Source organism: Labrus bergylta, chromosome 22, assembly GCF_963930695.1.
Source record: "Labrus bergylta chromosome 22, fLabBer1.1, whole genome shotgun sequence".
In the NCBI taxonomy this organism is placed as follows: Eukaryota; Metazoa; Chordata; class Actinopteri; order Labriformes; family Labridae; genus Labrus; species Labrus bergylta.
In genome coordinates, this window is record NC_089216.1 from 7481227 (window position 1) to 7503676 (window position 22450).

A 22450-nucleotide genomic window follows, 5' to 3' on the forward strand; every position below is an offset into this window, starting at 1 on the left:
GATCAGACTGAAATGTGCTTTAACAACATGACAGTAAACGCTTCTCACACCGTGATTCATCTGTGCTTATACCACAGGAGTTATCTGTTTACCACCCACCATGTTTATTTTTCATGATTTGATTACTTTTAATTCAAGACATTCATCAACAATGTAGTATTTTTTTTTTTTTTACACTTAACTAAAGGGTCTGAATAACTTCTCCACTGTTTGCAAAAAAAGTTATGCCGGACCACACACACACACACACACACACACACACACACACACACACACACACACACACACACACACACAAACTGAATTCAGGTAATGTTGTCACAGTGCATGTTTTTCTCATTCAGGCTGTGGGAGAAATGCCCTATGGGAGATTTGTCACCACTTATAGGAGGGACTATAATAAATTCAGAGAGCACCTCCTGAAGGTGAATCCACGGAGGCCTATAACAGATGTTAGAGCTGCCCCTCCCTTTGTCCCCTATGTCAGCTCACCTCAGGTAAGATGGACCAATAGACAGACGGACGGACACACAGATTTAAGACTCACTGTCTGGATGTATTGTTTTCATAGACTGGTTGTGATATCTGGCCAACATCTTACAAGACAACTAACAGCGACTACGGCTCAGCCGCCTATTTACAGGTAAACAACTTCACACATGCAGTAACTTCATCATCATGTTCTTCAGTTTGATGTACCACCACCACCATACTCAACTCTTTCTGTACCGCATCTTATCAGCCTCCATCGTATTCCCTCCCTCCTGCATCCCTGCCGCGATTTGGCATCCTTCCTCTTCCCGTCTTTGAGGCGTCAGCGGCTGCGGGCTCCACCCTGACTGAAGCCAGGACTCCGGATACAGGAGTCCCCAGGGAGACTTGGCCTGTAGTTTGTGGGGAGAAGAAAGGTCTGCTGCCCTATGTAAAGGGTAAGAGGGAGTTCTTCTCTATTTCTCTGATATACATACCTTTCAGCTGTATGGCTACTCAAGTTGAATCTGTTTCTATTGACAGTGTTTGATCAGCGAGAGGCAAAAGATGAGCCGCAGCACAAGTGTCATGTACTCTATGAGCAAGGTAAGAAAGCTGTTAATATCTTCAGGAGGGTTCATATGCTGCTAAATCTTTGGCTCATGTTCTGACCTTAACCTGGACTCAAACCCTTTAAAAATATATTTTTTAAATCCTGCTTATAATGTTTTGAGGGCCTTCAAACTTGAGCTTTTATGCCAAAAGTTAAGAAAGAAATCTCTTTTTTTTTTTCATTTGTAGGTGTGATATTGTTGCCATCTCTTGTTTGCCCGGCTTGCTCTCAAGCTCACATTCGATCCATCTGCAGAGAGGCTGAGCTACAGGCCCTACTCCACCTTCCTGTGAGCCCTAGTTCAATAATCCAAATCAAAGGTAGAACAACTCTCTTTATCATACACACATATACAGAAACAGAAAGCCAAATGACAGAGGTTAGGTAATCTCCCTAGAGGACATCAAAGGGATTTTAAAAAACAAAAAATGTGTGTCATCATAACTAAAAGTACAAACAATATGTTTCTACACTCATGGTTCTCCGCTGCAACAGTGAAGCTTGGTCCATGCTAACCATGCTAACATGCTAATGGTAACGGTCCTTTAAATGTTAGGGTTTCATCCTCAGGATTACCTGGACCTCTGTACAAATGATCATAACAGTCCAAAGTTAAACAGCTAAAACTGGCCTGCCAGAAAGTGAGCCTGTTAACTGTAACTGGAGAGCGTTACAGCTGCTCATCTTGTCAGCCTGTATAATGAATGGAAAGCAGAGTCTCAAGTGAAGAGAGCTAGTCGACTGTAAAGTTTGACTGATAATTTGTTAATTTTTCTGTTTTATTAGATGCTGGAAAGTTGGATAATATTAGCAGCTTGAAGAACTTCATCGCAAAAATCAGCACTTTCCTTCAGCCTTTTCCCAGGCAGTGCCATTGGTAAGCAACTGACACAAACCTCACTTCTAGCCACATGTCAAGGTCACATATTATACTTTTTTTCAACCAGTTTTAATATGTGTGAGAGCCCCCCTATAACATGTCTGATCCTGTATTTAAACATGTCTATAAACCCCTCTATTTCAGCCCCGCTCAGAACAGGCTGTTTCTGTGTCTGTAGCTTTAAATATGTAAATGAGCTGTGTCTGACCACGCCCCCTCTCTGGAAGTGATTGGTGGGCGTGGGCTTTCTCGTGCCATTCTCGATTGTTTATGCTGAGAAGGCAGATTAAGAGGGCAGAACAAACACCCAGCTGTGGGAGTGTCTCCTAGGGGAAGGGGTTACTGCCCTTTGTGATGTCACAAAGCGAAAATCTCAAAACGGCCTGTTTGAGCACACATTTTCTGAAAAGTGGAGCAGGCAAAAGACGGAGAGGATGGACTTTTCACATAATGGAGGGGGGGGTGGAGGGGATCAAAAACCATAGTTAAGTATGTTTTAAATAACATGTGACCTTTATTTTTTACATTTTCTTTTAGGTTTGCTCCTCACGTGTCGCTCTTTTCCTAACACCTTCTCTGTTTCCCTCTCCCCAGCTGTGTTTGTAAAACCGAGTTCCCTTATAGCTGTTCCTTTAAGATGCCAAGCGTCACTCCTGGCGTTCCTTGTAGCAGCACACTACAAGCTGCCCAGAATGTCAACTGTAGGGACCAAAGCAGGAAGCCACTGTTGACAGAGTACCAAGCTAACTACACCGCTAAGGTAAAGGGAGGCTTCAGAGGAGCACTGATCTCTTATCCTATACTGTATATATTATCTTCTTATTTGACCTTGATTTCCTTGTGTGTTTCCTTCTAGTGGACCCAGTCTCAAATCCAGAATCCTCATCATCCCAATCCCAGGAGTATCTTCTATTCAACCTGAAGCTCAACTTTTGTCTCAATACACGACCGATTATCACAAAGAGCTTGTTTTTGTTTCAGACATTATGATCCCGATCAAAGGGCTGTGTGCCAGAATTGAATGTGAACAACCGAGCACTATTCAGGCAGGGAGGGTGAAAAAATGGAAAATGGAAAATATTTTCATCTGAGGTTGAAGTCAAGGCCTGCGTTTGTGATTCTCAGTTATTTTGCCTAAGGATACAGACGCTGAGGATGAGTCATAACTCTTCAGTAAATAATCTGCGGGCAGGAACCTAAAGGAGACGGTATAAAGTGTTTGCCTGTCCTTATGGCTTCTTCTTGGAAAGTTACCTTCTGTCCAGACGGTTTTCCTCACCAACAGATTTGGAGCAAATTAACGGTTTGTGTGATATTAGGCAAGTTGGGAGGGTTGATCTTTTGCATGCAGTACAATTGCATAGGTGGGAGAAGTGCAGAATTATTACCAGACTTGTCTTCAACTTACCAAAACCAGCACGAGTCACTCCACTGATCATAGCCCTCCATTCCCAGTCGCCTTGTTCGCTTCAAATCCAAAAACCTGTTTACAAAACATCAACAAAACCGACTCCTCCTTATCTCTACCATCAACAGAGCCCTAAGTCACAAGCTAGACTCTTCTCTGTAGTTTCACAGTGGTGGCATGAATTACCAAACTCCATTTATGATGCAGAGTCCTTTTCCAGCACTTTAGTGTCCCAGCTCTCTCATGAACACCTACACATGATGGTATTGAGGATGGTGTTGATGCTAATTAGACATAGACAGGAAAAACAGAGAACACATACTGTTTGCAAGCAGACAATTCATTTCCAAGTTGTTTTTTTTTTTTTTTTTTTAAAGGTATGTTTGAGGCTTTTTGCTGAAGAGAGACAGGAAATGTTGAGAGGAGAGAGTGTAGGTTGACATGCAGCAAAGGGCTGATGTCGGCATAACTGCTTGGCTATCGGCGCCCCGTCATGGTTGTTTTTGATGTGATTACGAGGATATCATATCATATCCCGTCTTTCCAACATGAAGAGACGTCGTCACAAAACTGGAGGATTTTTTTAGTTTCATGCTGCGTGTAGTTAAGACTGAGGTCTTGTTAGGTTTTTAATCGTGGTACATTGGAAATGATTGGAGAAATTTGGTCACTGGCCCTTGATTTTGATGTCCGGCCACCTGTATACTCACATAGCAGTGCACATGGGTTAATGAAGGTTTTTATTCAGTGTGTAATAAAAATATGACAAGACTAACAAGGGCATTTGTCTTTAACATCTTTATTCATCTTTTTTCATTATTTTTGTTTGTAATGAAATTCATACTCTGTGTCTTCTGGACCTTTTCTTTTTTTTTTTCTTTTTTCTTTTTTTTACGGCTTCTGTCATCTAACGCATCTAAACGAATCACCAAAAATGATTTCATGTTGTACAATCCACCTGGCGGACATTCCTAATGGCTTCACCAGGGTGCCATTCAACATCTGTGTTCCAACACTGCGTGAGGAAGTTCAATTTGACCCAACATTTGACTGTTTCTACTGCTCACTTTAAGAACACACTTGGGCCCCCATGCTGACCAAAAAAAAACCACAAACTGGAAAAAGCCTCATTAAAGCCAGAAAAAGTGCTTTAACCTTTCGGACCACTTTAATTCAGGTGCACAAGTGTCTCCTTAATGCTGCTGCAGTGAAATACAAAAACCATTATTGTCAACACCACATAGAAACAGTGGCATGAATAAGAACGTTCACATCACAAGATTTTCTCTTATGACAATACTGCCTCTGTATTTTTAGGACAAGTTGGCTGAGAACTAGAAAAGATTACTTGATAGTTGGTGGTTTGAATCCGAGTTTCCTAAAAGACATCTTCACATATACAATGTTTTCCTAGTGGCTCACAATTTAACGGAGGTTATACTTTGCACCATGGGGCGATGCTTCTAGGAAAGCCATACCACAACGATTTATGGTTTAAAAGAGGAACTTCCTCAAAGACGTCAACCTACAAAAAGAGGAAAGCAAGGAAGCCATACTGTCAGCCATTTGATACTGCTTTATTTTGAATGGCTGAGGCAATATTACCAACTAACATTTCCTCCTGCATTCAGGATTGAATGGACACCACAGGTTACTGTACCCAGTAGAGACACAAATGCCTCGTCCTCAGAACTTTACCAAAAAGAAAAAAACAAATAGAAGAGGAGAGGATACTTGAAAACCTGATTTGGATATGGACACTTGATCTGATGCTGGACAAAACCAAGTTTTCCCGGCAGAAAGAGGCAGTGGCATTGTTCCACACCAAATACTCCCCTTTAACAAGGTCGTTCGCTGCACCCCACAAACTGAACTTAAGGATGAAGCCATACCAAACGAAAAAAAGATGACAACTGAGTTTTCGTAAACGGTTCAAAATGCTCGGACCTTCCCTCTACCGTAAGGATTTTTCTTGCTTGACTTCACCTGACGAAGGATTGGAAACTCGTGCTTCTTTCCAAAGAAGCTGGACAAAAATAAACATGGACTTCCACACAAACTGGAAAAATAATTTCTAAGCCATGATTACAGCTGTCAATGTCCATTCAGCTCACTAAAATCTAGCGTGAGGAGGGGGGGGGGTCGGGTCTGTATTTGGTTTGAAACGGAGCCTCTGCACATAAAAATAGGAACCAGCATTTCTAGATGCACTGGAGCTGTGATGTCATAGAAGCTTATGACGTCATCATCGGCAAACTGTTGACTTGCTGTAATGACTATACAGAGCAGCGGCAGAAACCCGTGAAGTCCCCTGAAATGTTTGTCGTTCTCTAACCTCTCTGTCATGGAACCCCTCGATTCACTGCTCATGTGATTTAATTTAATTTAACAGCAAACAAATGTACAAGTATGTGACATATTTCTCTTTTTAATATTTTGGGTCTAAGTTTTTTTTTCTGGCATCACTCCTTGGTAGCTGCCGCAGATCTAAGGGGACGTCAATGACTTCTGCGTATTCTGTAAACGTCAACAATGTCATCTGAAATGCGATGATGAGCTAGCGCCCGCAGTAGGGCGTTGCTAGTATTACACCCATCCCCCACCCCTGTTCCCAATGTCCCTTAGTTTACAAGAAACAAACAGGAAATAAAAAGATTAAAGAAACAAAAAAGAAAAGAAAAAAAAGAAATCCCCCCACCCCCCAACTGGGCCTGCCAGCACGCCACTGACTTCAAGTGTGTAGATGTGTGTGTGCATGCGTGTGTGCGTAAGAATCAGTGTGTGTGCGGTCTGGGCCGCAAGAGTCTCTGAGAGTATGTGAGGACAGGTGTATGCGTGTGTTTGTGCGCGTGTGGAGGCTCCATGGGGGTGAGGGGGACTCCTAGTATTTCTTCCCCGGGACAAACTCCTTCGCCTCAGGATTCAAGATGCTCTTCCTCTGCAGAAAAGAGAAGAACAGACACAGTAAGAATTTAATTCTGTGAACCGAGGATCAGGGTAAAAGAGTAAAATTGTAGAGTGCATGCGGAGCACAGAACACGTCAACATTTTAACTGCACAAATATAAACCGACAGTTTACCTTTAAATGTCACAACAGCTGCATCGTAAGCTAAATCCAGGTAAATACTTTGTTTTCATCCAGTGAGATGCACTATGGCCACCCAGCACAGGGAACATATAAGTGTGAGTCTGGGGTCCTACCACTGGAAATGTCCTGTGGAGCTGTTTAAATCCCATTTTTTAAATGTGTAATATATAAACAAAGTACTTTCTTTGGCAGTATAAAAGCCAGAAGACCACACGACTTCCATCAAAATGTCCTCATTCTTTAACCCTTCTGTGGTGTTAGCTGTCGGCTAATGGACACTTGTTACGTTACTTTGGAGCATGTTTCCAGCGTGGATAATGAATTAGAGTTGGGAAACTTTGATATGATACAAGTAAAAAAAAACTAATTCTAAATCAATGCCTGTTTCAAGAAGAAGGCAACAAAAACAATTTTTTGTTTTTAATAACCAACACGTCAACAGTGCTGGTAAATAAAATCCAAAGAGCACATCCCCACTCATTTTAAATACTGCTCAAAGTAATAATAAGAAAAGACCCATTTTTAAGTATTTAAACCCAGTTTTCACACTATCCAGAAGAAGTGTGTGGTCATGTCCCTATCAGCACAGACCCCGTCCTCTGTATATTTAGGTTTTGTCATTATGTTGATGTCTTTATACACTTCTGGCCGTCAGTCATAATGCAGAGGCGCAGAGCTCATAACTTACAGACTAAAGATTGGACTAAATGAAAATGCAGCCACCAGGTGACATCCCTCTCTCTGCTCTGTTGTCTGTCTGTCTGTATCAGACGATAAAGTAAATTGTTGCTGCTTTATGAGATCCCAAAGGCACTTGTCTAAACATCTAATTTGCCATCCTGTGAATGAGAACGGTCTGTTTTGTGGAGGCTTTCTCAGAGCTGCAGGTCTGAACGAGGGTGGAGCAGAGTCACACACAGCGACAGGATGAAGTGCTACTGAAGTGTAAATGAATTCCAGCACCTTACTGCAGGAATTTCCCAAGGTGCAGACTTGTTCTGAAGGTCCTTTAGAGTGTAATAGCTGAGAAACAAACTGCAAATAACGTGTTCTTTCTCAGTTTCTTTTCTCAGTTTCGCAGCTTTGTTTTCATTATGCCTGTCCACTTGATGTCACCCAACAACTGCTGCCCTCTCTAAAGGCAACTCTGGGTTGAAATGACTGTAGTAAGCTTGGGTACTTTTCAAGTGAGTGGAATGAAAACTTATGGTATCAAAAACAATCAAATATCGAACAATTTGAAAACCTTAAACTGAACAAAGAGCCAAGACGGCTCAGGGCGGTCATTTTTAAAATCTGATAGCTGAGGTCAAGCTGAACACAAGCTGATATCCTCATGGTGATGTAAAGCTGATGTATGCATCTCTGACTCACCGCCACTTCCTCCAGGTTGCCGTGGTGATCGTTGACTGACAGACCATTGAGCTGCTGCTGCAGCTGCCCCACCCCCTGGTTGTTGAGGTCACGCGAAGGAATGAACCAATCCTGGTCCTCTTCCTCCAGCATTTCCTGGAAGCAGCGCTCCAAAAACTCTTGCTCCAACAGCTCCTCTTCCACCTGAGGAGAGAATGAAAGACAGGTAGATGAGACAGAGGGCAAACCTTCTGGGGACAGAACAACATCAAGGGGGTGGGATTGGAAAGGCTAATTTGTCAGATTGTTTGCATTGAGGTTGTTGGAAGGTTTATGAAATATATATTTTCTTGGCAATAAGGTGCCAATAAAGCACAAGACCCATCGAGCCATGGGAGAGTGAAAGACTTGAGGTAACTAAATCATAAAATGACCTTACTCTATCATCAAGCATGAAGGAAACATGCTATGTTGAAGTGCTGGATTCTCTGACAACAACACAGCAGTCAGTCTGCCCTCCTTAAGTTTAGATTCCAGTGAGGAATTGTCTGTGTTTGTTTTGACCAGAGAAGGGAGGCGGTTTGTAAATATGTTAACATGCCTGTTAAACTGAATGGTTATCGATCATCGGTTCATACTGCAGGCAAAGACAACCTGAATCAGATTTCTTTTTGCTTTTGTGAGTCTGAGTAGTTTTTATTTAACAGAGTGAACCGCAGTAGTGAACCCCAGTCAAGCTGGCGTGGAAAAAAAAAAAAAAGTTAAAGAGGGCTGAGGGGAAAGAAAATCAGCATTAAATGGTAGAGCTGACAAAAAAGGAGAGCGATCATTGTGTGTTGAGCGAGGGCAGAGTTTAATCAAATGCACCACAGCAGGTTTAATTCGGGGACATATGGAATTAAATTTATACGGCAGGAAAAGGGGGGGGTTGGTCTGCCAGGGGATCCTTTGTCCTTGATTTATTGACTATTCTCAATTAAAGGCACAGAATCAAATAACAGATCCCTGAGGGCCCATCAGAACCAAACGAACGGAGCAGAACACATCACATCTGGACTTCACTCATCTATGGATGGCAGTAGATCTTAGAGGCAGGTACAGATATTTGACTTGTAACATTGTGGTAGTTGCATAATGTCAATATGGTCTTGTAAGGCTGGATGTGTTTGTTCTGTCTATATCTTCTTCTACCTCTGTGTGCAGACACACTGATGGCTTTGTCTAATTCACCGTATGTGAACACATATCAGGCCAACAGAGCCAAATCTATATCTGCGAAGAATTGTGACCAAATTTGTTCTAATGGGGAATCTAACAGTGTCACATTAAACATGTCAGACATTGTTTCCATAACATTGTGACTGGCATTAACACAGTGGTCTCTCTGTTATCGAGAACACTTCTTTTATCCATGTATAATAAATATTCTGATATCGAGACAGACAAAACCAGGAATTTGTTTTTGGCTTAGAATATAAAGAGCTGAATTATCTAAGCTAACATTTAGTCTAAAAGAAGAAGGAAAAATAAGGGGTATCTTGCGGTTACTATCGTGACGACCCTGCCGGTTCTTTGTTTGCTTGTTTTTTCTGTCTGAGTTTCAGGTGCAGGGTCGTCGTGGATTGACAACACCGGGGCCCTGTGTACCTAAACCATAAGAGCAGGACTCACTTCCTCATTGTGGGGCACGAAAACAAGAGAGAGAGCGAGAGCGAGAGCACCTATTTAGCCATGCTACCGTTTCATTTTGTTTGATTTTCCACCCGACACATCACTCACTTGTGCATACACACTTACAACTGATTTACTGACTTCCACATCTTACAATGTTTGTTTAATTGATGCATTTCACTGAGGTGAAAATAAACATATTCATGAGAGTAACTCCTCGTCTCCTCCCGTCATTTGTCAGTGGCCTTGAGTCGTCTGTGACACTATGAAGAGACAGATGAGACTGAGCTCTAATAGAAAGAGGGGATGATATAAAGATGCTGAATGCATCTAGTCAGACGTTTTTAATACTCGATTCTTAAAGTTGTCCTTTGAGTTCTTAAAGTTGTTTTGATAAAACTGATCTCTCTGTGCTGCAGTGTCTCTGTAAATCAGATTACACACACACACACACACACGCGCTGTTCACTACAAAGATAGTAAAAACAAACAGGAGCCTCACTCATGTTCAAAAATAAAAAAAAACTCAAATCTGTTCCAAATAATCAACAAGTAAGAGTGAGTTGTGTTCAAATAATTTGGTTAATATTGCGTATAACACTTTTGTTTTGAGATTAATCATGCAGAATAAAAAGGTGATCTTAAAGAGAGAGATATATCTTCTTCACCACATGTACTGTGGGCAGGCTGAAGTTTGAGGCTATAGGCTTGATTCGGTGATGATTTCTTCATCTCAAATATACCTTCTGTCTTTTTTATTTTTATATTTGATATTACAAAAGTCAAACCTGATTTTTGTTTTATCTGAGAACATCTAGTGAAAAAAACATGATCTGGTTTCAGTAGGTTGAACTGATGGTCCTAATTGTGACGGCGTAAAACATGTTCTTGGATAAAGGGGTGGAAATAAGATTTTTTTTAATATACGTATATATAATTAATCCCTCATGAACGATTATTAGAACAATGGTTAGTTGCAGCCCTGTCTATATGACGTATAGTGTGAGCACATACCTGTCTGTTATACTCCTCTTCATTCTCCATCCACATGTATTCAGCGAACGGGTTGGCATCGTTGCCCTCTCCTGCGTGCCCATTGGCCACTGGCTCCTTTCCCTCCTTGCCCGGTGCTCCACCTCCCGGAGTCTTGGCCACTTCTGGACCGCTCATCTCAGCCGGCTCTGCCCAGGAAACAATTCCATGAGAGTGATAGTTAGAAAACTGGTGAAGAAGTGAATACAGGAACATTTTGGCACATCACAATAACGTCCCATGAAACTGCAGCAAAGTAGTGTAGGTGTGTATACGGCAAATGGATTCGCTCAGTCAATAAAGAGAGTTGGTTATTCACTCCTGCTTCTAGGAGAGGAAAAGTCTTCATCACGTCTCACTGCTCATATGCAGTCAAATAAATACAAAATAAAAAAAATGGGGATGGATGGAATCTGGGAATGATCCAGTCTTCAATCTCTTCTGTGATTTCAATTGTTCATAGTTCTTGTGGTGCAAGACAAATAAAAAAGGAGGGTTCCAACAGTACCTAGAACTATGAAAAAGTTCCTGCGGCCTGATAGCGCCTATTATTAACCATGAAAAACAACTCTTGATTTACTAGTAGCGTAACAATACAGTCAGCCCACGGTTCAATACATTGCGTTGTATTGTTTTTTGGTCATGGTTTTCATTTTTCTTTCTGGTATTCCATTTGAACAACATGAAAAGGGGACAATGAGGAGAATATGGGATCCTTAAAGGTAGAGTCAGTAGCATTGTTTGTTGGAGCTTGTAGAATCAACATTCAAACTAGGCTCCTCCTCCTCCTCACTGCAGGACGTAGTGTGTACGTTTACTACTTGTACCTACACTGCATGCTAGCATAAGCTAAGGGCCGGTGTTTGGCAGCTTCCTGTCCAACCGAAAGCATGCCAACTCTGCGCCTGTGGGTAAAAGCCAACACAAGGTTCACCCTCATTTTAGGACGAGCTGTATCCCCGACTGTGATTATATTTTTATTACTCCATGTTTAAAGGTAGTTTAGATCTTCTAGCAGAAATTGATAACATCAAAAGACAGCACATCTTAAGTATATCACATTTAACTGTGAAGAAAGGATCATCCCTCCTTCTGCAACAGACACAGACTCCTGCTCTGATGATAAATGCCAACCATAATGACATAATCATCAGACTGCCAGCCAGCTCCAACAGACTAGTCATGATTCAACTGCAGGCTCTCGGTGGGATGAGAAGAAAAAAAAAAAAAAATGATGATCTCAACCAATCTGTGTGCACAGGCAAAGGGTCAGCCTGATACAGACACACCATTGCAATGTTTCACTTGCGAGGGCTCATCTACTTCCCGACTACGAGCAGCTTTTCCCACCGGATTTCAAAATCCAAGACATTATGTTACAATGACGCCTGCTCCTGCTGCTTCTGTCTCTGTCGAAGTTACAAAATCAACACTTGTGAACCGAGTCTGATTGTAGTTCACTGTACGCAGCGATAGTCGAGACACTCTGTCCTTCACAGGAGTTCAAACAAACATGCATAAGCTACGTAGCTTAGTGGGACTAATGTGACATGTGTCTGCTTGTCTCCTCAGTATAATAAAACATCCTAATCATGGATCTGATTTTGTTTTTTTTGGACAAAAGCAGACTACAGTTTATCCAAGATTTCTAAGAGTAAAAGGTAAATTAGAAGTGCATAGAAGTTAGACCATAAACGGCTGTTATTAATATATCAAGAAACATTTTTTTTAATACATTTCTGGGCTGTTTTCTCTGAAGGGCGGAGTGGCTGCTTTGGTTGGACAAAACAAGCAACTTGAGAGCGAGTGAGAGGACTTTGACTATTTTCAAACATTCTATAGATTTTAAAAAACTGGAAAAACCAATCCCAGTAAGATGAGACAGACTTCCTTAAAAGGAGGATGACAAAAACTAGCAGTCTCGAGTCCCCCGCCCTGATAATCGATTCCGTAACAGCTGCGAGTCACTTTAAGCATGCCTCTGCTAGAGCGACAGAAGAATGTGTGCTGGGTGAACCATTATGAATCAGGAGAAGCGCTGAACCATTATGTACTGCATTTAGCACTTGGACATGTTCATATTGCGTAACCCTGTGTTGGTCACCATGTAAAATGTATTAATCACAGTCTAGCATCCGCCATGCCTGCGAGCAGAGTGGGATTTGATGTGGTTATATTATAAAATGATGAACAGAGGAAAGGTAAAAAAAAAAAAAAGCAGTAGGATTGCTATATGATTGGATAAGTCAAGTGGCCTCATGTTGTGTTCAAACACTTGCAGTTGTTTTCTAGTTGCAGCGGATGTTGATTATTACTGACAGGAAGTTCCTGATAACCAATCCCTCGAAGTTTTGATTATCTCCAGGCTCAAATGAAGTCTTTCTTTATACAGAAGTCAAATGTGAATGTTGATTTTGCTTCATTGAAAATGTATTTATTCACTGCAAATCCTTTGTGAATTTCATGTTCATGTCTTACCTAAAGACGTCATATTGAATGTGTATGACGTGTGGGTTTAATAAAAGATACATTTAAACATATTGCAAAGGAAATACACGACCCTAAAGGAAACAGGATGACATTTACATTTGAAAAATAATGTGTAATACGGCTTCAACCAAGTCCAGTCCCCTTTTGGATCAAGCTTCGATCGATGTCTGAGAACACACACAAGATATCTTTACTTCTGCTATGGTTACTTTTAAAAGAAATGTGTTTTGCCACATTACTTGAAAAAAAAATGTAGCACTACTGCACTTTAAACATGCTGCAACATGGTTACTCTGTCCCAATAACTGTACTTGTATTATAATCTGAAGAATATACTTGTAGCAGTTATTTACATTTATAGCACCCCATTAATCCAGCCATATATACCCAATAATTCACTTTTTTTTAGTCTACATCTGTAAATTTTGTGATTACTGTACATAGCACAGATTCTTGCACTTTCTTCTTATTGCACTTCTGGTGCGATGCCAAACCTCATTTCGTTACTCTATACTTGTATATGTTTAATGACAATGAAGTTGAATCTCATTGTGTGCTGTTGTATGCTGCTTAACCTGCTGTTTTAGTATATTTTTTTCTTATTTTTTGTCTTATTTTTATCTCAGATTGCTGCTGGGCTGTTTGTCACCAACCAAATGTTGTTGCATCGCATACAATGACAATAAAGTGTCTTATTGATAGATATTTAAAAAATCCGATATTTAAAAATACTTTTTTTAAATACTGCAATTGCACTTTATAACGACTCCCCTTTAAGTAAGGTCAGAAGACATTTAAACTTTAGCCTGAGTTGCATATACAGAATAGAATAGATGTTTATTGCCATTTGCACAGGTACAGGACAGTACAGGTACATTGGAATTCGTGTGTGTTTCTCCCTGAGTCAGCTTCCACAAAAAAGTTAAAATTGTATATAAAATAGAATAGCATTGTAAGAAGAAAAAAAAGAAAGAGTAGAAAAAAGTAAAAAAAAAAAAAAAAAAAAGTAAGTTGTATTAACAGCTAAGTAAATTAAAATAAACTACAGAAGTTATACACTGTATTAAAGCAAAGATATAATACAAAAAAATAAAAATAACAAGGGGAACACTGTACAATGAAATGAAAATATAAATATGTTTTCTTATTGCACTTATCTCACATAATATTTATATCTCTATCTATCATGTATCAAACTGTATTGTGGGCTTATGTTTTTTGTATGGGTGGGATATGTATGTATATATGTGTTGTGTGTGTGTGTGTATGCTGGAACACCTAAATTTCCCTGCTGGGATGAATAAAGTATATCTTATCTTTATCTTAAAATCTGCAACAATCTCAGCACTTAATTTATCCTCAAAGTCAAATTAAAACAAAAAGACATTTTACATTCTGAAAAAAAAAATGCAAAATTATTCTATTAAATGTCTAAAAGTTGTTTATATTGCAGCCTTCGTGTATCAAGTCACCTCTAATAGGTGCATTAATTGATCTAATTGATTAGATAATTACTACAAGTGGAGGTGGAAGCAGCATGAAAACACACAACAGATTTAAAAGTCCACACGTGGAAAAGCAAAAAGCAGCAGGATCTTTGTGCTGTTGTTGTTTTTATAATCTCAAACTGATCAGATGTGAGACGCAAAAAAAAAAAAAAAAAAAAAGGAGAATATTTACTGTGTGTGGAAGCTGTTTTACATTAAACCAGCTACATAACAGATTATGTAAGGTAACAGTGTGTGTAACAGTGGTCGCGTCGTGGTGTCTTCAGAGCTAACCTGCTAAACCAGGTGTCCAGGCCTGCCTGCCTACCTACCTGGGAAAGTTGGCAAAAAAAAAGAAAAAAGAAAAAAAAAAGGGCTGGATGGTAATGCTGCTAAGTGGTTAGCTCCATAGCTGCGCTGTCAATGAACGGGCCTAAGGTTGAAACGCTATCCCAGCAACAACAAAGGGTAGCGGCTTTAAAGTGCCATTTCGGGGAAAGTCGGCACCTCATTTGGCGTGATAACTACCCGGATTCAAACAATGTACATGTAATAAAAACAATACTGTTCGTTTTTATCACACAGAAACGCCGCGTCGAGGTCAAACTGCGCCCCCCCCCCCTACCTACCTACCGCTTGGATGGTCGAGGGCCAAACAAAGTAGCTAGCACGCTGCTACAGCATGGCAGGTCAACACAACACCGCTCACAAAGGAAGAACCGTCACATTTTTTAAAAAACGTCTTTAAAATAGTGTAATTTACCTGGCATTGTGCGCTCGGTGTTCACTTTGAAGTGTGGCGTTGCTCAAAGTTATTGCAACTGCACGGCGAAGACCTGCGTGTCCGTCGTTTCTCTCACTGAGGATTATTACTCCGTGCTGCGATGCAACGTAGCTCGGGCTAGCTAAATCCCGTTAGCCACCTTGCTAACGTTAGAGAGCTGGGTTCGGTCACGTGGCCTTGGGGTGTTGCGTTCAGGCTCTTTCAAGAACGTCGGAATTATAATGGTTTTTTTTCAATTTCAATTTTTATTTGTATAGCGTCAACTCATAACAAGTGTTATCTCAAGACACTTTACAAAAATCAGGTAAAATACCTTACTCTTTGTCTGTTAACAAAACAAAAGAGCAGGTAAAAATACCTTACTTATTGTTATGTTACAAAGATCCGGCCTATCCATCATGAGCACTTTAGCAAAGCAGTATAAGGAGTGCTTCATTTGTCCAGGTCCTCTCAATAATAAAGATAGCGATAAAGATACATTTTATCAAGGGAAATTTTTTGTGTTACAACAACAACAAAAAAAACTCTAAGCACCGAAGATAATTCCAATCATTTACTTGATTTCTGTTCTTGACATTCTGAAGAAAACGATCCTAGATCATTTGCGGTTGAGGGAAAAACTACCATACGTGGACTGTTTTTTTTAAACGTTTATTCTGGGGCTTGCTATGCCTTTACTGGGGAAACAGGTCAGCGGTCACAGTCGGAAACTAGGAAGACAGAATGGGGAATGACCTGCAGGAAGCCGCCACAGGTGGGACCTGAACCTGGGACACCTGCTTGGAGGACTCTCAATAATAAAGATAACGATAAAGATAAACTTTATCGAGGGACATTTTTGTGTTACAACAGCTCTAGAAAACAGGAAGCGGGAATATAATTATTAAAAATAACAAGACACAAAACTTCACCCCCATAAAACACTACCCATATGACCTACTTCATTATTATCATAACTAACATCGTGTTATTATTATTATTATTTAGCATCAATATACATATATACTGTACATTCTATATCTTTTTATGTTATTATATTAGTCTATATTATATAACATTCATTATATTACACTATATTGTACTATATTATATTATATTATATTAAAGAACTGCACTCTGCATTACTGTGGTACAACACTGCCTCTCTTCTCTGCTGTTTACATTACTTGCTGCTATTTATTTATCATACCAAGTCACTTTAATCATCACTTGTCACTTTAACTTGTCATTCTCTGCAAATAATGTCTCAATTCTCAATTCCCCCCAGTTAACTTCGTCATTCATTTTGTACTGTATATACCCCCTGTTTTTATTTTTATTTTTATTTATCTTATCTATTCTGTTTAATGTGTATTTTGAGCTTTCTTGTCTGTGCTGCTATAACGCCCGAATTTCCCCTCTGGGGATCAATAAAGTTTTTATCCTATCCTTATCCCATCCTAAGAAGTTAAAAATCAAACATATTTACATCCGTTAAATAAAAGGGGGAAAAAATACAATACAATACAAGATATTTACACTTCCACTTGTGGAAAGAGTTATTGTTATTAAAATTAAAAACACACACAGTGTGTAGCATTATTGATGTGAGTGGTGATGCTGTTAAAGAGTCCGATTAAACAGTCTGACGGCAGATGGGGTGAACGACCTGCGGTAGCGCTCGGTCTTGCAGGGTGGGTGTCTGAAGGAGCTGCTCAGGGCCCCCACAGTGTCATGCAGGGGGTGAGAGGGGTTGAAAAATACATATTTAACCAAAGTTTTTTTTATCCAATATTGGTCACAGCGACATGAATTGTGACGTTATATTTATACTTTAATAAGAAGGAACCTAATGGTTTTTTTTTAAGTTCTGGTTTTAAAAAAACAGCACAATGTTTGGCCTCGTGTTTTCAAAACAGAATCAAGACAGTTGGTAGCAAGTAGCTACAACAACATCTGGTTATATCCCACCAGCATTTCTATTCCTAATCACTACGGAGGCTGATATTACACGATGTAGGCCTAACCAATGATGCATCTAAGAGTCAGTAAGGTCTGCTCTGATAAACTCTAAGCACCAAAGATAATTCCAAACTTGATTTCTGTTCTTTACATTCTGAAGAAAACGATCCTAGATTATTTGCGGTTGAGGGAAAAACTACCATACGTGGACTGTCTTTTTTTTGTTGTTGTCTTTTTTAAACGTTGATTCTGGGGCTTGCTATGCCTTTACTGGGGAAACAGGTCAGCGGTCACAGTCGGAAATTAGGAAGACAGAATGGGGAATGACCTGCAGGAAGCCGCCACAGGTGGGACCTGAACCTGGGACACCTGCTTGGAGGACTGCAGCCTCTTTAAGGGGAGTGCAACCCAAACACCAAGCCACCAGAGCAAAATGAATTACAAAATGGGTTAAGTTAACAAGACTGTTATTTTCATTTTTTTTTTACTTTGTTCAGAGAAATATTTTTTAAATTGTTCAACTTGATTATAAAAATAAGTGTACCTCAAATACTGAAAATAACTTACATCACCACACGATACAGTCCAGCAGTATCTAGACTAGCACCATTTTCAAAATGACCTTACGAATGAGCTTCTCTTAGACAGCTCCTAGATGAATTGTACGGTTTTCTGTGTTAGTCAACTTAAGTTTTTGTTAGGCGTAGGCTACATAATAAACTGGCAATTGAGTAGAATCATCTGTTTTACATTAGGCTACAAGGGCAGCTTTTTATAATCATCTAATACTAGGCCTGGCAACAACAAAAACAAAAAAACACATTACTTTAACAAAAGTGTTCATTACTTTAGACCATAATTAGACTTCCAATGAAATTGTCGATTAATTTAATATTTTCAATACTACACGTCACAAAAAAACTCGAAAATCGGGGCTCACGATGGGTCTGTGAATGCAGCATGTGAACAAACATCCCTCAAGCCCCGCCACAGCAGCTGCACTCACTGCCGTCCACCAAAACATAAATGCCTGCGTGGCTTCGGAAATAAGTGAACTTTTGTCAATTAATAACTCACAATCCCACCAGTCGTACTTTAATTAACTTTGACCAGCGAGACGTACTAAATAAAACCATGAACCATAAAACTGCAAGGCTACAGTGATCAAATCAATTGCGAAGGTTACTTTTACCTTTTCACACTTGGAGGCCTATATTTAATTTAACCTAATGTGACTCCAGCCTTCTCTCCTCAGTCACAGCTCCTGTGTTTGTCATGCAGAAGACTTTAAAGTAGTTTAATGCATTCTTTTGTCAGCATAGGCTATGTCTATGTGTAGCTCTTCCCAATGTTTTTGCTGCAATTTGAGGACTTGGCTGGTGGAACAAAATAGTGTTAGGCAGTCGTGAAAGTGATGCAAGTTATTGTGAAATGGGCTTTGGGGACTAAAAAGAGCAAAAGTGAATGCATCTTAGTGAACATTTTGACTGTTCTTCTTCCCTGCTGCTTTCTTGATTCGTCTTCTTATTTCTTTTCTTTTACTGAGATATAGCCTGCAGCAAGCTTCCCCCTTTAGTGCACCAATAACAACACTCACCACTCAACTTCAGGCGCAAATGGGGGAATCCACAAACCAGCTGTCTGTAAGGGGGGGGGGGGAAACAGCTCTTTTCCGGTCCCAGAATGTCACCAGAAAACGACCCTGGAAACTTGTTCTTGCGGAAATCTCCAATACCCGAGTCAGAGAAGTGTCCCTGGTGCAAGTTTTTTTCGCGTCGGTGTCCGAAAAAAACCGGATAAATCCACAGTTTCTCTGCCCCAGACGTCGAGGGGGGAAAAAAAACGTTGTGTCGTGTAGCGTTTGTCCAGCTGCACTCGTCACCCATTTGTTAGTTTCCGCGTCAGTCAACTCCCCCTGGCTACGCGATTGGCCCAGATGAAAACACGCCCCGCCCAAGCTCCTTATTCACGTTAAGTAAACAAAATATAACCCGTTTTTCCCATTGCCCCCCTTTTCTTTTCTTTTTTCCTGACCAATGTGGCCAGTTAATATTTGACATGGCTTTATTAACTACTTCTGACCTTCCTCTGACAGTCAAAGCTCCACTTTAATGTTTGTAATGGCTTTAAAAAGGGGGACAGCTACAGCAGATGTAGCCTAATTATTTAACATGCCAGTTTGCAACCAACATCTCGACTGTATTAGTAAAAGCTTACCATGACAGCAAGTCAACAAATTACCCTTTAATCAACAGAAATGTGCCTTTCTAATTTAATTTTGTAATACTGAAAGTCACATCACAACATCACCCCTCTTTAAAGGTAATTCTCCCTCTCTTAAGACTAATCATTTAATCTAATCGGAGAAAAATGGAGCATGCTTAAACATAAATATGGTTTAGTTGAAGTTGTATTAACTATATTCTATTTTATTTTGTGCAGCACTTAAAATGTAAACACATTAGTGTGTTTGTCTGATCAATGGTCACTGACTATTATGAGTAACATTACTGTGGCTGACCCTGTGAAAAGTGAGCCTGAAGTGTCCCTTCCACTATCAGCTGATCTGAATCAACAACAACAAAATGTCAGAGTTGACATCATGACAGTGACGTGTGTTGGTTTGTGCAGGCATAGATTTTCATATGTTTTATATGTAAATGTATAATCTTGAATACAATTTTAAAAAAATCTGTTTATTTTAACTTGAAGTGAATTGATATGTTGACTTATTTGTTAGTTATTGTTTAGTCATGTGGCTACTTTGACTTTAAAAGCTTTATTTATGTTATATATTTAAATATCCAAATTCTGATTTAAAATCCACTACAACTAATGATAATCACAACTTTTACCTTGATCAACACAGCGGTCCTATGGACAGGTTCTCATGCACTTTGAAAATGAACTCCGGCCTAATGAAGAAGATGTTCTGCGTCAGCACTAATGAAAGGCTGCATTACCCAGAAATCCCAGCAGAGGGCGGCTGTAACTTACAGTGTGGTTGTTCAGCTGCAATGATGTGTCCACTGGCAGAGGTCTTTTTTTTTTTTTATCATGCACTACAGTGATTGTTGTGCAGCTTAAGAACTAAAGACATACTGCACACTGCATTGGCTTTTCTATACTCCGTCTTTGATTATTGTGAATTTAAAAGACAGTCTAAGCCGCGCTGATAACTTCTGCACAAGTATTTTTTCAGAATTTTAAATTATTCCACATCCGACTATCTCATGAAGTACAGTAGAACCCCAAACTACCACTTGGAAAATAAAAAATCCAGCACTCTTCTTTTGAAAGGCATTACCAATTTATTAGTAAAAAAATACAACTTCTCGGTCCCTTTGAACCTCTGTCAAGTGTGTTCTTACAAACACACCTTGCAAGAATAGTCTGCAGGATTTTATCTTTTTTTAAATATGGCCGTAAAAGTGCACATAGATTTTTACAAACCATTTACATAGAGTCTTTTCTTTTTAACCAGGCCTTTAATCACAGGCCTTTTAATAGCCTTTTTCATCAGCTACAGGGGGTCTGGTGGTCTAAGACGTCCAAGGGGAGCATTCCAGGGGGCATCTCTTTGGTGGCACAAAGACATGCTGGGGGGTATATCTTTGCTGCAACACAGGGGGTACCCCACAGTCTAAGAAACACTGCATTAGTGAAATGTATCCAAAGGCCTCTTGGCTTTAACCGCAGTTTCTGCTCTACATATGGCGTCCTTGGATGAAAAAAAGTTTGATCCAAGATGTCTCATACTAAAGATTTAATATACATCCTACACCCCCCCTATACATTAGTGAAAGACAAAAGGAGGTACTCCACTTTCTCCCCCCCCTCTGTTCCTCCTCCCCTCTGCACATGGCGCCCCCTCCTTCTACTGTTTCTCCTCAAGTCCCTTTCTGCCATAAATATCCCCCTCAGTCTGTGCTATTGAATCATAAATCATAAATTCCCTTCCTGTACCTCTCTCTCTCTCTCTCTCTCTCTCTCTCTCTCTCCCTTGCTCTCCCTTGCTTTTTTTTTTATTGCACAATAGCCCAGACTTGATGTCAGAGGGTAGTTCATGTATAATGTGTGTGTGTGTGTATGTGGACGCGTGTGTGCATGTGTGTTTCTTCAAACTCCGGCCTTTCCTGTGGCTCTGTATCCCCACCCCAGGCTTTACTTGGTGGGTTTGTCAAAAGGCACATTACAACACAAACCCTGGAACATATAACACACACCATCATCCACATGAGCAGGAAGAGGCACATCAGCACACACTCAGATACAATATAGTCCGTATTACATTCTGTACAAACTCTTTACCCCTGCGTGCCCACAGATCTCTCTGTTCAAACGGACCACTGAGAGGCTGCACACACCCCAATGACAAACAGACCCTTCAGTCCACCCAGCTGTAACACAGACTGATGGTGAAAATATTTCTGCTCAATATTTGTTCAGCTAAGATGAAAGAAAACAAGATGTCACTAAATTCATGCAGACTTCTTTTTTTTTTTTTTAATCACTCCACCCTCAAATGGTGAAGCCTAGTTTCATAAAAAAAATTAAAAAAGATTAGTTATGTTGTCTGTAGCTTTGTTGGAGCCAGTTAGCTTAGCATAAGTACTGGAAACAGCTTAGCCTGCACTAAAACAACACCCCTTAAAGTATGTGTTGTGTTTTATTTGCTTAATTCATACAACAACTCTACATATTTCCTAAAATTGTGTGTAAAAGGAAAAGTTAATTTCTTCCTCGTGTCTGTGAGGATTGATTCAAAGCCAGCTGTTTAGCTTGGCACAAATGTTTTTTATTGAGTAATCAGTCAGTTTAAGGCGGTCTGGGTGTTTTTGTTGTTGAACACAACGAAGCAACTGTAACTGTAAGTGTTGTATTTACAGATGGCAGTGATGAGGCTCGAAGGGGCGTGTGAAATCAACAGTGTGGCATTTGATGCAATCTTAGGTGAAGTAGCAGGTTCTCATTCAGGTTGCGGATAAGATTGAGGTCTATTTTGAGGAGCTGGAGGAACAACAGTGTGTGTGTGTCTGTGTGTGTGTGTGTGTGTGTGTGTGTGTGTGTGTGTGTGTTTGCATGCAAGCCTTGCATGTGAATGTTATGGGTGTGTTTCCGTTGCTCGAGGACTTCCAGGGTCCCAGAGATAATGTGGAATTCATGAGAGGAATGCCGCACAGGGGTTCCTTCCTGTCACCTGACTCCACCTCTTTCCTTTGGTAGAACTT

General features: G+C 40.2%; 1 protein-coding gene across 2 annotated transcripts; it reads right to left on the reverse strand.

The window, feature by feature from the left end:
- Positions 1-4155: 4155 nt before the first annotated feature.
- Positions 4156-19120, reverse strand: paip2b (poly(A) binding protein interacting protein 2B). 2 transcript variants are annotated; one of them, XM_020643654.3, is made up of 4 exons: positions 18817-19120; positions 10500-10666; positions 7836-8018; positions 4156-6310 (listed from the first exon to the last, which is right to left on the reverse strand). In XM_020643654.3, exons 1-4 carry the CDS (start codon positions 19103-19105, stop codon positions 6254-6256), a joined length of 696 nt encoding a protein of 231 aa, XP_020499310.2. In that variant the 5' UTR covers positions 19106-19120; the 3' UTR covers positions 4156-6253. The 2 variants fall into 2 exon arrangements, with proteins under 2 accessions (XP_020499310.2, XP_020499309.1); XM_020643653.3 differs by lacking the exon at positions 18817-19120 and adding an exon at positions 15258-15419.
- Between the last annotated feature and the right edge of the window lie 3330 nt (positions 19121-22450).